The sequence below is a fragment of the Chiloscyllium plagiosum genome, chromosome 16 (genome assembly GCF_004010195.1).
Source record: "Chiloscyllium plagiosum isolate BGI_BamShark_2017 chromosome 16, ASM401019v2, whole genome shotgun sequence".
Lineage (NCBI taxonomy): Eukaryota > Metazoa > Chordata > Chondrichthyes > Orectolobiformes > Hemiscylliidae > Chiloscyllium > Chiloscyllium plagiosum.
The window spans coordinates 43,612,287-43,625,412 of NC_057725.1; the positions used below are offsets into that span (position 1 = coordinate 43,612,287).

At 40.8% G+C, this 13,126-nt stretch overlaps 1 protein-coding gene across 8 annotated transcripts in view; it reads right to left on the reverse strand.

Annotated features, from left to right (window-relative positions):
- The window catches only part of mob2a (MOB kinase activator 2a), a 237,146-nt gene that overhangs the window by 22,199 nt on the left and 201,821 nt on the right, over positions 1 to 13,126 (reverse strand). For all 8 annotated transcript variants that reach the window (XM_043705942.1, XM_043705940.1, XM_043705936.1 and 5 more), the window contains 2 exons: positions 10,203 to 10,363; positions 5,292 to 5,385 (listed from right to left, as the gene is read on the reverse strand). In XM_043705942.1, the coding sequence (XP_043561877.1) occupies positions 5,292 to 5,385; positions 10,203 to 10,363 (255 nt within the window). The remainder of the gene's footprint in view (positions 1 to 5,291; positions 5,386 to 10,202; positions 10,364 to 13,126) is intronic.

The following is a 13,126-nucleotide window of genomic DNA, read 5'->3' on the forward strand; positions in this document are numbered from 1 at the left end:
TTCAGATTTGAAAGCAGTATCCTTTGATCTATTTGGAAGTATATGCATGACAGAGTGAATGATGGTCTAAATCAGGATAGTCAGTATTCTGCCAAATAGTTTTGATGTGCTCTATTGAGCATCAAGGTTAGCAAATGGATAAGGCCTTAATTACAGAAGTGCTGATAATGTCAATCTGGTACCATGTTCAACTATAGAAATCCCAATGTGTAGATTAATCAGTAAAGATAGGGCTGGAGAGAGGCAGAAACAGCAAAACAACATTTGTGGAATTCTCAACAAAAACATTAAGAAAGGCAAGTGCAATAAAGTCCATCACAAAAATGAACTTGAGCACAGGTTAAATCTAAAATTTACAGCTGGATAATGACAATATGAAATGAATATTTTAGAATTCCAGATTTAAGGAAGAATCAGCCCATTTCTCTGTTAAACCAGTTGGGAGCTTGCACATAACTTGAGACCAAGTTATTTTTCTTGTGTTACAAATATCTAACATCAATCTCCACATGTAGCTGTACAGTAACCTTAATATACTTCAAAAAGATCAGAATCAATGCTGTTACATAAGCATATAAATTTTTCACGAAACAAACAAAAACAAAAGAAATGCAAATGCTTAAAATCTGAAACGAAAACAGAAATTGCTGGAAAATCTCAGCAGGTATGGCAGCATCCATGGAGAGAGAATCAGAGTTAATGTTTAGGGTCAAGTCACCTGATATCAGAACCATTCTTACAGACAATGTCCCAGACACCACCACCATCATCCCCATCCCTAGATATGTCCTGTCCCATTGGCAGGACAGACCCAACAGAAGTGGCAGCACAGTGGGATACTGTCAGGAGGGAGTTGCTCTGGGAGTCCTCAACATTGACTCCTGACCCTATGAAGTCACATGGCTTCAGGTTAAATATGGACAAGAAAATCTCCTGTTGATGATCACATATGGTCCTCCCTCAGCAGATGAATCGGTACTCCTCCATGTTGAACAATACTTAGAGGCAGCATGGAGGATGGCAAAGGCACAAAATATACTCTGGGTGGGGGATTTTTTTTTTAAAAAAAGATTCCCTACAGTGTGGAAACAGGCCCTTGGGCTCAACCAGTCCATAATGACCCTCTGAACAGTAACCCACCCAGACTCATTTCCCTCCAACTAATGCACCTAACACTACGGGCAATTTAGCATGGCCAATTCACCTGACCCGCACATCTTTGGACTGTGGGAGGAAACCGGAGCACCCGGAGGAAACACCCGCAGACACGGGGAGAATGTGCACACTCCACACACACGGTCACCCGAGGCTGGAATCGACCCTAGGACCTTGGTGCTGTGAGGTAGCAGTGCTAACCACTGAGCCACCGTGCCGCCCCTTTGCAATGTTCACCACCAAGAGTGGCTCAGCAGCAGTACAGCAGATCGAGCTGGTTGGGTCCTAATGGATATAGCTGTTAGAGTGGTTCTGCAGCAGGTGGTGAGGGAACTGAAGGAAAAACATACTTGACCTTACCAATCTGCCAGCCACAGATGCATCTGTGCATGAAGGTATCACTAAGAGTGACTACCACAGATTATTGTGGAAATGAACTCCTGCCTTCCCATTGAGAGTAATGTCTCTTGTGTACTGTGGCACTGTGCTAAATGGGACAGACTTCAATCAGATCTAACCACTCAAGACTGAAAATGCTATAGACAAGCAACAGGAACAAAATTGTACTCCAGCACAATCTGTAATCTCATGGCTTGGGATGTCCCCCACTCAACCATCATCATCAAGCCAGGGGATCAACCCTGGTTCAATGGAGTGCGCAGCAGGACATGTTAGGAGCAGCACCAGGCATACCTGAAGATGAGGTGTCAACCTGGTGAAGCCACCAAACAGGGCTACATGTATGTCAAATAACATAAGTAGCAAGTGGGGACAGAGCTGTGCGATCACACAAACAACAAATCAGATCTAAGCTTTGCAGTTCTGCCACATCCTGTGAACAATTAGGCAAGTCACGAGAAGAGGCAGCTCCATAAATATCCCCATCCTCAATGTGGAAGAGCCCAGCACAATAGTGCAGAAGATAAGGCTGAATCATACACAACAATCTTCAGCCAGAAGTGCCAAGTGGATGATCCATCTCGGCTTCCTCCAGTGGTCACCAGCATGACAAATACCAGTCTTCAGCTAATTCAATTCACTCCATGTGATATCACGTAATGGTTTGAGATACTGCATAATGCAAAAAGCTACGGGCCCTGACAACATTCTGGCAATAGTCCCAAAGTCCAGAACTTGCCACTCCCTCAACCAAGCTCTTCCAGTACAGTACAGTTACAACACTGGTATCTAGCCAACAATGTAGAAAATTGCCACGTTTGTCTTGAACATTAAAAGCAGGACAAATCCAATTCACTCGATTATCAACCCATCTCGAGCAGTAAAGTGAAGGAAGATGTCATCAACAGTGCTATCAAACAACCCCTACTCAGTAATAACCTGCGCAGTGATGCCCCCCAGTTTGAGTTCTGCCAGGGCCACTCCTGACCTCATTACAGCCTTGGTCCAAACTTGGACAAAGCGTTGAATTTCAGAGGTGAGGGGAGAGTGACAGCCCTCGACAGCAAGGCTGCATTTGACCGAGTGTGGCATAAAGGAGTCCTAGCAAAACTGGAACCATTGGGTATCAAGGGGCAAACTCTCCAGGAGTTGGAGTCATATATGACAAATAGGAAGATTGCAGTTTTTGTTAGGGGTCGTCATCTCAGCTCCAGGACATCTCTGCAAGAGTTCCTCAGCGTACCAACAAGTACATACTGCTAGCCAAATAACTCTCTGAAAAGTACCTGTACATAAGAAACGTTGTGCAGCAGAAGACCGAAGAGGATACGACCAAGGAGAATCGACAAAGCTGACTGGTTTTCAACCATGGTTTTGTGTTTGTAAATCTTAATCAGGTTTACTTTTCAAAATTGGAACTGTATTGTGGAGTGAGAGGTAAAAGATAGGTTTAAGAGAAAGGAATTGTAAACAGTGGTTCTAAATGTTCTCTGTTGAACTTAAAGAATAAAACTGTTAATTTTTACTTTAAAAATAGTGAAATCTGGGATAGTTCTTTGCCTCGCGAAATTTAACAGATTACGGCACAAGATGAGCTTCTCTAGGTGTTGGATTTAAAATTAGCAAAGGGGTTTACCCAGTGTCATCACACAACATCCTAGAGGTTCTTATTAACCAGAAACTCAACTGGACTTGCCACATAAACGAAGTGGCTACAAGAGCAGGTCAGAAGCTCAGAATACTACTCCTGACTCCTCAAAGCCTGTCCATCATCTACAAGGCACAGGTCAGGAGTGTGATGGAATACTCTACTCTTGCCTCAATGAATATTGGCCCAACAACACTTATGAAGCTTGACACCATCCAGGACAAAGCAGCCGCTTGATTGGCACGATATCCACAAGCATCCATTCCCTCCACCACCAGCGCTCAGTAGCATCCATGTGTACTATTTACAACATGCACTGCAGAAATTCAGCAAAGACCTTCAGACAGCACCTTTCAAACTTATGACCACTTCCATCTAGAAGGACAAGAGCAGCAGATATATGGGAACACAACCACCTGCAAATTCCCCTCCAAGTCACGCACCATCCTGACTTGGAAATATATCACCATTCCTTCACTGTCACTGGGTCAAAATCCTGGAATTCCCTCCCTAATGGCATTGTGGGTCAACTGACAGCAGGCGGACGGCAGTGGTTCAAGAAGGCAGCTCATCACCACCTTCTTAAGAGCAACTAGGAACAGGCAATAAATGCTGGCCAGCCAGCGACACCCACTTACCTTTATTTTTATCATTTTGTGGTAAGTTGACTGATTTCTCTCCACAGATGCCACCAGACCGGCTGAGATTTTCTAACAGTTTGTTTTAGTTTCAAGTTATCACTCTCATTAAAACACAAATACAGAGATATATCCTCTGCCATTGCATCAAATTGTGAAGTAAGATAGCAAGATCACAAAAATAGATTCTGCTGAGCTTTTCAAGCATTTTCTATTTTTATGAAAAGTAAGGCACCTGATAGCTAAATCGTGTATTCGAATGAAAATTCCAGAATATTGCACAGAACAGAGCCATCTTAATGTGTACATCCCCAAAAGCAACAAAAGCCAAGGAAAGGCATGACTAAGAGTCGATAGTAAAGCAGGAAGGACACAAAAATATTTTGCTGCTTTTTTTCCCCCCATCCTATAATCACCAATATGAAAACATTTTAAAAAAAAAAGTACTCAGTAATAAAACTGAGGTGGTCTTGATGGGGTTGAGGGTTGGGAATAAGTGGAACTGATGCAATTACAAATAGCTGCGGCTATAAAGAAATAAAGGAAGTCATATAGACCATGACAGCAGGAAGTACTGAGCTAATTTATTGCTTTAAATGACCCAGTTCATTTCCTCCAAAAATCTCACGAAAGGCCACAACTGTCTTCACATATTTGCACTCTTCCTTGGTATGTGCGACAGAGTAACAACTGTTGCTAAACCTTCACATATTCTATCAATTACAAGGAGCTAATTAATTGCCCTTGTATGGCTAAGTTAGAACATTAGGAAGTAAATTCCCCTTTGAATAATCATCCACTGTTTTACAAGATAAACAGGATCAGTACCAAGCAAAACTAATATATGTAATAATTTTCTAACAACCTTGATAGTTATTTTTGGAAATACAAACAGACAAATCAGGAGCAGGAGTAAACCACATGGCCTCTCATGTTTGCTTGGTCATTCAATAAGATCACTTCTAAGTAGCCGTGAACACCCATGATAATCTTTCTCCCCCTTAAGAAGAATATTTTCCATTCCTTTTCTCAAGTAGATTTTACAAAATGCAAATATGGACATAAATGTCCAATGATGTTGCATATTGTCTCACAAATTGCAGGTACTTACAGGCCTTAGGCTCACATTCTAATCAAAGTTACTCATTCAAAATGTAAAGAATCTTTAATTAACTTTTATAACTATAATTAACTATTTGATTGTACTGAAGAATATTTGTATTCATTGAAATAGTTGTTGAATAACAAGAAGTTTCCACTCGTGCCAGTTAATACTAGGATCTACTGTACTACCATCGCCTTTTAAAATCAAATACATAGTGATTCAGGTAATTGGATGGCAAATAAAAATGTTATTGAATATTCATGCACCTTAGAGATTTTTGAGGATCAACACACATACAAATATTTCAATGGGGTTTATAGTCTGTCCTGTCACACATTATACTTACGTATTGCACACAGTCATCGTTTGACAAGTGTCACCAGTGCAGAACTCAGAGATGGTGCTGTACTGTAAGTTTATATGGTTGAAGAATGTTGTTGCTAAAAAAAGGAGGAAAATAAAAACGTTACATTACAGCATTTATGACTGACATCACAAGGCACATTTATGAAAATGATTGTAAATCAATTGTACAAGGTACTTTATATTGAACACAGTAAAAAATATGATCAGATGAAGGGCCACCTGGCTTTATGATTTCATCATTACCTCCTAATTGGCGTGCAATAGTCAAATACCTTCAGTGAACACTGAACTCTTCGCAAAGCGTTAAATTTATCAAGGTGCAAGCTCTCTAATTTGACTCAAGAATGTACAAACTATATATTCTTTTCATAAAATTCTGATTCAGGGCAGATATTTTAATAAACATTAAATCAAAAATGTAATTTAGGGGAGGTGTTTAAAAAAAATGTAAAAGGTGGCAGGGAAAGGTAGAATAAATGAGTGAACTTTATGTAGGTGGGCACTTCCATGTCCTCCAATGGATTCTTGCACTGTGAAGTTATAATACCATGGCACTGTGTCTAGTACTACAGCATCTTCATATTGGGAACTTTTCCTTGCTAGCTTTCTTCACTTCATCCTAAGGGTAGACTGTTTGCTGGAGGAGGGTACTGGGCACCCACTAGTACTGTACCTGGTGGGGGAGCACTTGGGGGCCAGCGATCATAATTCTATTAGTTTTGAAATAGTGATGGAAAAGGATAGACCAGATCTAAAAGCTGAAGTTCTAAATTGGAGAAAGGCCAATTTTGACAGTACTACAAGAACTTTCAAAAGCTAATTGGGGGGCAGATGTTCACAGGAACATGAGAAGCCTTAAGAAGTGAGATAACAAGAGTCCAGAGACTGTATCTTCCTGTTAGGATGAAAGGAAAGGCTAGTAGGTGTAGGGAATGCTGAATGACTAGAGAAATTGAGGGTTTCATTAAGAAAAGAAGTGAAGCATATGTCAGGTATAGACAGGAGAGAATGAATCCTTAGAAGAGTATAAAGGTGGTAGGAGCATACTGAAAAGGGAAATCAGGAGGGCAAAAAGGGGACATGAGGTAGCTTTGGCAAATAGGGTTAAGGAGAATCCAAAATGTTTTTACAAATACATTAAGGACAAAAGGGTAACGAGGGAGAGAATAGGGCCCCTCAAAAATCAGCAAGGCGGTCTTTTGTGTAGAGCCGCAGGTGATGGGGGGGGATACTAAACAAGTATTTTGCATCAGTGATTATTGTGGAGAAGGTCATGGAAGATATAGAATGTAGGGAAATAGATGGTGACATCTTGAAAAATGTCCATATTAAAGAGGAGGAAGTGCTGGATGTCTTGAAATGCATAAAAGTGGACAAATTCCCAGGACCTGATCAGGTGTACTCTAGAAGTCTGTGGAAAGCGAGAGAAGTAATTTCTGCGCCCTTTGCTGAGATATTTGTATCATCGATAGTCACAGGTGAGGTGCCAGAAGACTGGAGGTTGGCTAACGTGGTACCATTATTTAAGAAAGGTGGTAAGGACAAGCCAGGGAACGAAAGACTGGTGAGCCTGACTTCAGTGGTTGGGCAAGTTGTTGGAGGGAATCCTGAGGGACAGGATGTACTTGGACAGGCAAGGACCGATTAGGGATAGTCAACATGGCTTTGTGCGTGGAAAATAATGTCTCACAAACTTGATTGAGTTTTTTGAAGAAGTAATAAACAGGATTGATGAGAGGGGAAAGATATAAAAGAGACCTAAGGAGCAACTTTTTCACGCAGAGGGTTGGTACACATATGGAATGAGCTGCCAGAGGAAATGGTAGAGGCTTGTACAATTGCAGCTTTTAAAAGGCATCTGGATGGGTATATGAATAGGAAGGGTTTGGAGGGATAGGGGCTGGGTGCTAGAAAGTGGGATATCTGGTCGGCATGGCCGAGTTGGATCGAAGGGTCTGATTCCGTGCTGTACATCTCTATGACTCTACGACTCTATGCGGCAATGATGTTACAAGTCTGTAAATGGTCAGTCATCAGACAATGTAATTACCAGCAGAGGTAGGCATAATATTTACACATCTTCAGCAGCAGTGGGAACACTGGACAACATGGTTAATGAAAGGTGAATTTAATTGGCATATTACAGTTTTTCAAAAATATTATATAGTAGGATACATAAAGGGGAACCAGTCAGATGTGGTATACTTGCTACAGGCAGTCCCCAGGTTGCAAAAGGGTTCTGTCGGGTGTCTGTTCACAAATTGATTAAGTCTGCAAGGCAGAGCACAATGCAGTACAATAGAAAGCAGCTGTTCATAAGTAGAGGAAAAGTTTGTATGTCAGATCTTTAAAATTAAAAAGATGTAAGCAATCAAATTCCTAAGTACAATTGTTCCTACATTGGACATTCGTAGATCAGGGACCCCTCTGAATTTCCAAAAGGTATTTAACACTGTTACCAAGGTTAATATGACTGAATCAGTTGATTTTAGCAAGCTGAGGTTCAAAATACATCAAGACAAGTCCTAACTGCATACATCAAATTATATTCACGTTTTGGTTGGGTTTCTGAACATAATCCATCTCTCACATATAAAATATATGGCACATAAACAGATCATTTGGGCTTTCCCCACCAAAGTTTATGTTCCTCAAAACCACTACCTGTGGCAATCTGGGAAAAAGTCAGAGTCATAGAGATGTACAGCACGGAAACAGACCATTTGGTCCAACTCGTCCATGCCGACCAGATATCCCAACCCAATCTAGTTCCACCTGCCAGCACCTGGCCCATATCCCTCCAAACCCTTTCTATTCATATACCCATCCAGATGCCTTCATTCAATTAATCAAACCACTTCATTAACTTCACTCATTCTTTCAATGAATCAAACTGCAATACATCACTCAACGACTCGAGCTTATGTCATTCATTAAATTAAATAAACTGCACTCATTCATTCAATGACTCGAGCCTCCACCACTTCCTCTGGCAGCTCATTCCATATATGTACCACCCTCTGCATGTAAAGGTTGCCCCTTTGGTCTCTTTTATATCTTTCCCCCCTCACCCTAAACCTAGGCCCTCTAGTTCTGGACTCCCCCTACCCCAGGGAAAAGACTTTGTCTATTTATCCTATCCATGCCCCTCGTGATTTTATAAACCTCTACAGTCACCCCTCAGCCTCCAACACTCCAGGGAAAACAGCCCTAGCCTCTTCAACCTTTCCTTATAGCTCAAATCCTCCAACCCTGGCAACATCCTTGTAAATCATTTTTGAACCCTTTCAAGTTTCACAACATCTTTCCAATAGGAAGGAGGCCAGAATTGCATGCAATATTCCAACAGTGGCCTAACCAATATGCTGTACTCAATACTCTGACCAACAAAGGAAAGCATACCAAACACCTTCTTCACTATCCTATCTACCTGCGACTCCACTTTCAAGGCGCTATGAACCTGCACTCCAAGGTCTCTTTGTTAAGCAACACTCCTGAGGACCTTACCATAAAGTGTACAAGTCCTGCTAAGATTTGCTTTCCCAAAATGCAGCAACTCACATTAAACTCCATCTGCCACTTCTCAGCCCACCACATCAAGATCCTGCTGCAATCTGAAGTAACCCTCTTCGCTGTCCACTACACCTCCAATTTTGGTGTCATCTGCAAACTTACTAACTGTACCACTTATGCTCACATCCAAATCATTTATATAAAATGATGAAAAGTAGTGGACCCAGCACCGATCCTTGTGGCACTCCACTGGTCACAGGCCTCCAGTCTGAAAAACAACCCTCCACCACCACCCTCTGTCGTCTACCTTTGAGCCAGTTCTGTATCCAAATGGCTAGTTCTCCCTGTATTCCATGAGACCTAACCTTGCTAGCCAGTCTCCCATGGGAAACCTTGTTGAACGCCTTACTGAAGTCCATAGAGATCACATCTACTGCTCTGCCCTCATCAATCTTTTTTGTTACTTCAAAAAAACTCAATCAAGTTTGTGAGACATCATTTCCCACGCATAAAGCCAATGTTAATTATCCCTAATCAGTCCTTGCCTTTCCAAATACATGTACATCCTGTCCCTCAGGATTCCCTCCAACAAGTTGCCCACAACCGACGTCAGGCTCACTGGTCTACAGTTCCCTAACTTGTCCTAACCACCCTTCTTAAACAGTGGCACCACGTTACCCAGCCTCCAGTCTTCTGGCACTTCACTCGCGACTACCGTTGATACAAATATCTCAGTAAGAAGCCCAGCAAAAACTTCCCTAGCTTCCCACAGAGTTCTAGGGTACACCTGATCAGGTCCTGGGAATTTATCCACTTTTAATGTGTTTCAAGACATCCAGCACTTCCTCCTCTGTAGTATGGACATTTTTCAAGATGTCACCATCTATTTCCCTACATTCTATATCTTCCATGCCCTTTTCCACATTGAATACTGATGCAAAATACTTTAGTATCTCCCTCATCTCCTGTGGCTCCACACAAAAGTTGCCTTGCTGATCTTTGAGGGGCCCTATTCTCTCCCTTGTTACCCTTTTGCTCCTAATGCATTTGTAAAAACCCTTTCCTTTAATAAATCTTTTCCCTCTCACCCTAAATCTATGTCCTCTAGTTCTGGACTCCCCCACCCCAGGGGAAAAAAAATCCTTGTCTATTTACCCTATCCATGCCCCTCATGATTTTATCAATCTGTATAAGGTCACCCCTCAGCCTCTAATGCTCCAGGGAAAACAGCTCCAGCCTTTTCAACTTCATTCTATATCCCACACTCTTCAACACTGGCACATCCTTGTAAATCTTTTCTGAACCCTTTCAAGTTCACAACATCCTTCCTGTAGGAGAGACACCAGAATTTAGTGCAACAAACTGAAGAGGAACTTACTATTGCTAGCTAGCCATTCATTCAGGTCAATTTCACGTGGTAAAGTCACCAATTCCTTAAAGTTGAAATCTATTATTCTTGCTTTGGTATATTCAGGCTCCAAATATAATTTCTTCTCCTCTGCTCCTGTTTTTTTACCGTTTGGCTTAGTCTTTGACTTCCTAAAAGAAAATAAACAAGAGATTAATTGAATGGGACTGGATTGGATAGGTTTCAATTCCAAATATGTACTGCTTTGTCTGTAGTCTCAAACATTCATAATTTTTACATGAATATCGTAAAAGGAAATTCAACATGCAGTATGTTGTGCAAGACAATGAAATTTTAACAAAAACAAAATGAGCATGGGAATGAAGAGCAATGCCAAGATATTATTCCATGCCAGAAAATACCAAATAACAGTCATCACACATACATTAAGATGTCTTCCCCCTCTCTACTTCTTGCTTTATTGTAATTCAAATGGAAAGGCTGTTCTTCCTGATAATGTGATTGAGCAGCAAAATAGAAATGCTTTCTTTTTAAAACAGCCAAAGAAAACTGTACAGTTAGAGTTGTATACTACATTGAATGTCAGCACTGCACCAATCCTTAAACGACAAATAAAATTCAGCATTTTGACCATGTACGTTATTTAGCCTTAACCTGCTGTTCAGCACAGATGCCCAGTTCACGAGAATGACGCTAATGATGTAATGTTCTTTGAGTAGGAATGCATAAGTGAAGTACTGCAGTTATGTTAAACTCAAATTACCTTAGTGTAGCCAAATCATGTTATTCCTCCATAAACATGCAAAGTCCAACTGATTATGTGAATTTTACCTCAATCAATCTCTTCCTATTGAGATACAGAAAATTGCCCAAGATGCAATGTAAAACGCTTTTACAGGTGACTTCATCTGAAACTTTCACATTTAAACTAAATTATTTTCATTTTTCTTTTACTTATGAACAATTAAAGTCAAGCAATGAAGGAAAAGGTCTGGTACTGATCTCACTAAAATTGATCGAGAGAAGACAAAGGCACAGACAGCTGAGAAATATTTAAACGTACAGAACAAGAGCACATTGCTCAACTATAATCCCGAATTACTCAATCCTAACGTGCTATTTAATTAACTATGCATCTCACTTCATGCAATTCCCTGACAGCAGAGCTCAGCTTATTGATGGAGTTCCTTGGCTGTTGCATGAACCAACTGCTAGGTGAATAGGGCATTAGACATTAGGCAGCAGAGGAGCAGGAGAATTGATGTTTCAGGCATAAGCCCTTCCCCAAAATGTTGATTCTCCTGCTCCTCGGATGGTGCGTGACCTGCTGTGCTTTTCCAGCACCACACTCCCGACTCTGATCTCCAGCATCTGCAGTCCTTACTCTTTCCTCAGTTAGACCCATTCTCTTTGTCCTGACTCTCCCCAAGAACTAAACAAAGATGAGGAGCCCACCACATTTAGAATCACATATATCCAATGGTATCCTCACAATTTTATCTCATTTGCAGCTAATTTGGCTGGACAGCTACTTTACAACACAGTGGCACCAACAGCAGGGGTTCAACTCCCATAACCTGTTAACATTACAATGAGAGTGTCTCCTTCTCAACTTCTCCCCTCGCCTGGTGACCCTCAGGTTAAACCATTATCAGTTCTCCCCATCTAACCAGAGAGAAACCCCGTGGACCTCTGCAATTTTATCTCATCATATTTCATAGGGATTAGAATCTATTAACTTAAGGCAAATACTTTGCTGTAAAAAATTATTTAGTGGTATAATTAACCAAGTTACTCATATAGCAATGGCAGCTTTTTCCACAGACTAAGACAATTAAAATTAAGTAACTGAGTTTGAAATGGACTGTAAACTATCCTGCATATGGTAAAGTGGAAAGGATAAGTGCCTTTGCCAACTAAACAAGATTTTATTTGTGAATTATATTTGATTTCAAAGGATGCTGAAATGCTTCATATGCCATTTTGATAGAATGTTGCCCCGTATAGTAAGTGATTAAACAGCATGCTTGATCAGTTTGGGAGTAGAATGTTAGCCAGGACACAGGAGGAGAATACCTGCTGCACTTTTGAATGCATTCATCTGAACCCAAAAAAGGAACAGATGGGTCTTCAACAATGTCGCCTTCTTTCGTACTAAACTGCATTATCAACCAGTGTTGAAACTGAACCTACCACCTCAGAGACTAAAGCAGGTTTGGTGGAACTTTCTGGACTTATTTCAATCACATCCAATAAAGGTGAAGTTTACGGAATTCTAAAAATGTAAACGCGCAATATGGAGATACCTTTTCAATATAGATGCTTTAGTGCTTACAGAATCAGAAACAAAACTATTGTCAAGTTTTAATAATATCTGTTGAATAAGTGCACCCCAGGTAAAGGGACGGCTGGAAAATGGGAAGCCTTCAGAAATGAGATAACAAGAATCCAGAGAAAGTATATTCCTGTCAGGGTGAAAGGGAAATCAGGTAGGTATAGGGAATGTTGGATGACTAAAGAAATTGAGGGTTTGGTTAAGAAAAAGGAGGAAGCATATGTCAGGTATAGACAGGATAGATCGAGTGAATCCTTAGAGTATAAAGAAAGTAGAAGTATACTTAAGAGTGAAATCAGGAGGGCAAAACGGAACGTGAGATAGCTTTGGCAAATAGAATTAAGGAGAATCCAAAGGGTTTTTACAAACATGTTAAAGACAAAAGGGTAACTAGGAAGAAAATAGGGCCCCTCAAAGATCAGCAAAATGGCCTTTGTGTGAAGCCACAGAAAATGGGGGAGATACTAAATGAATATTTTGCATCAGTATTTACTGTGGAAAAGGATATGGAAGATAGAGACTGTAGGGAAATAGATGGTGACATCTTGCAAAATGTCCAGATTACAGAGGAGGAAGTGCTGGATGTCTTGAAACAGTT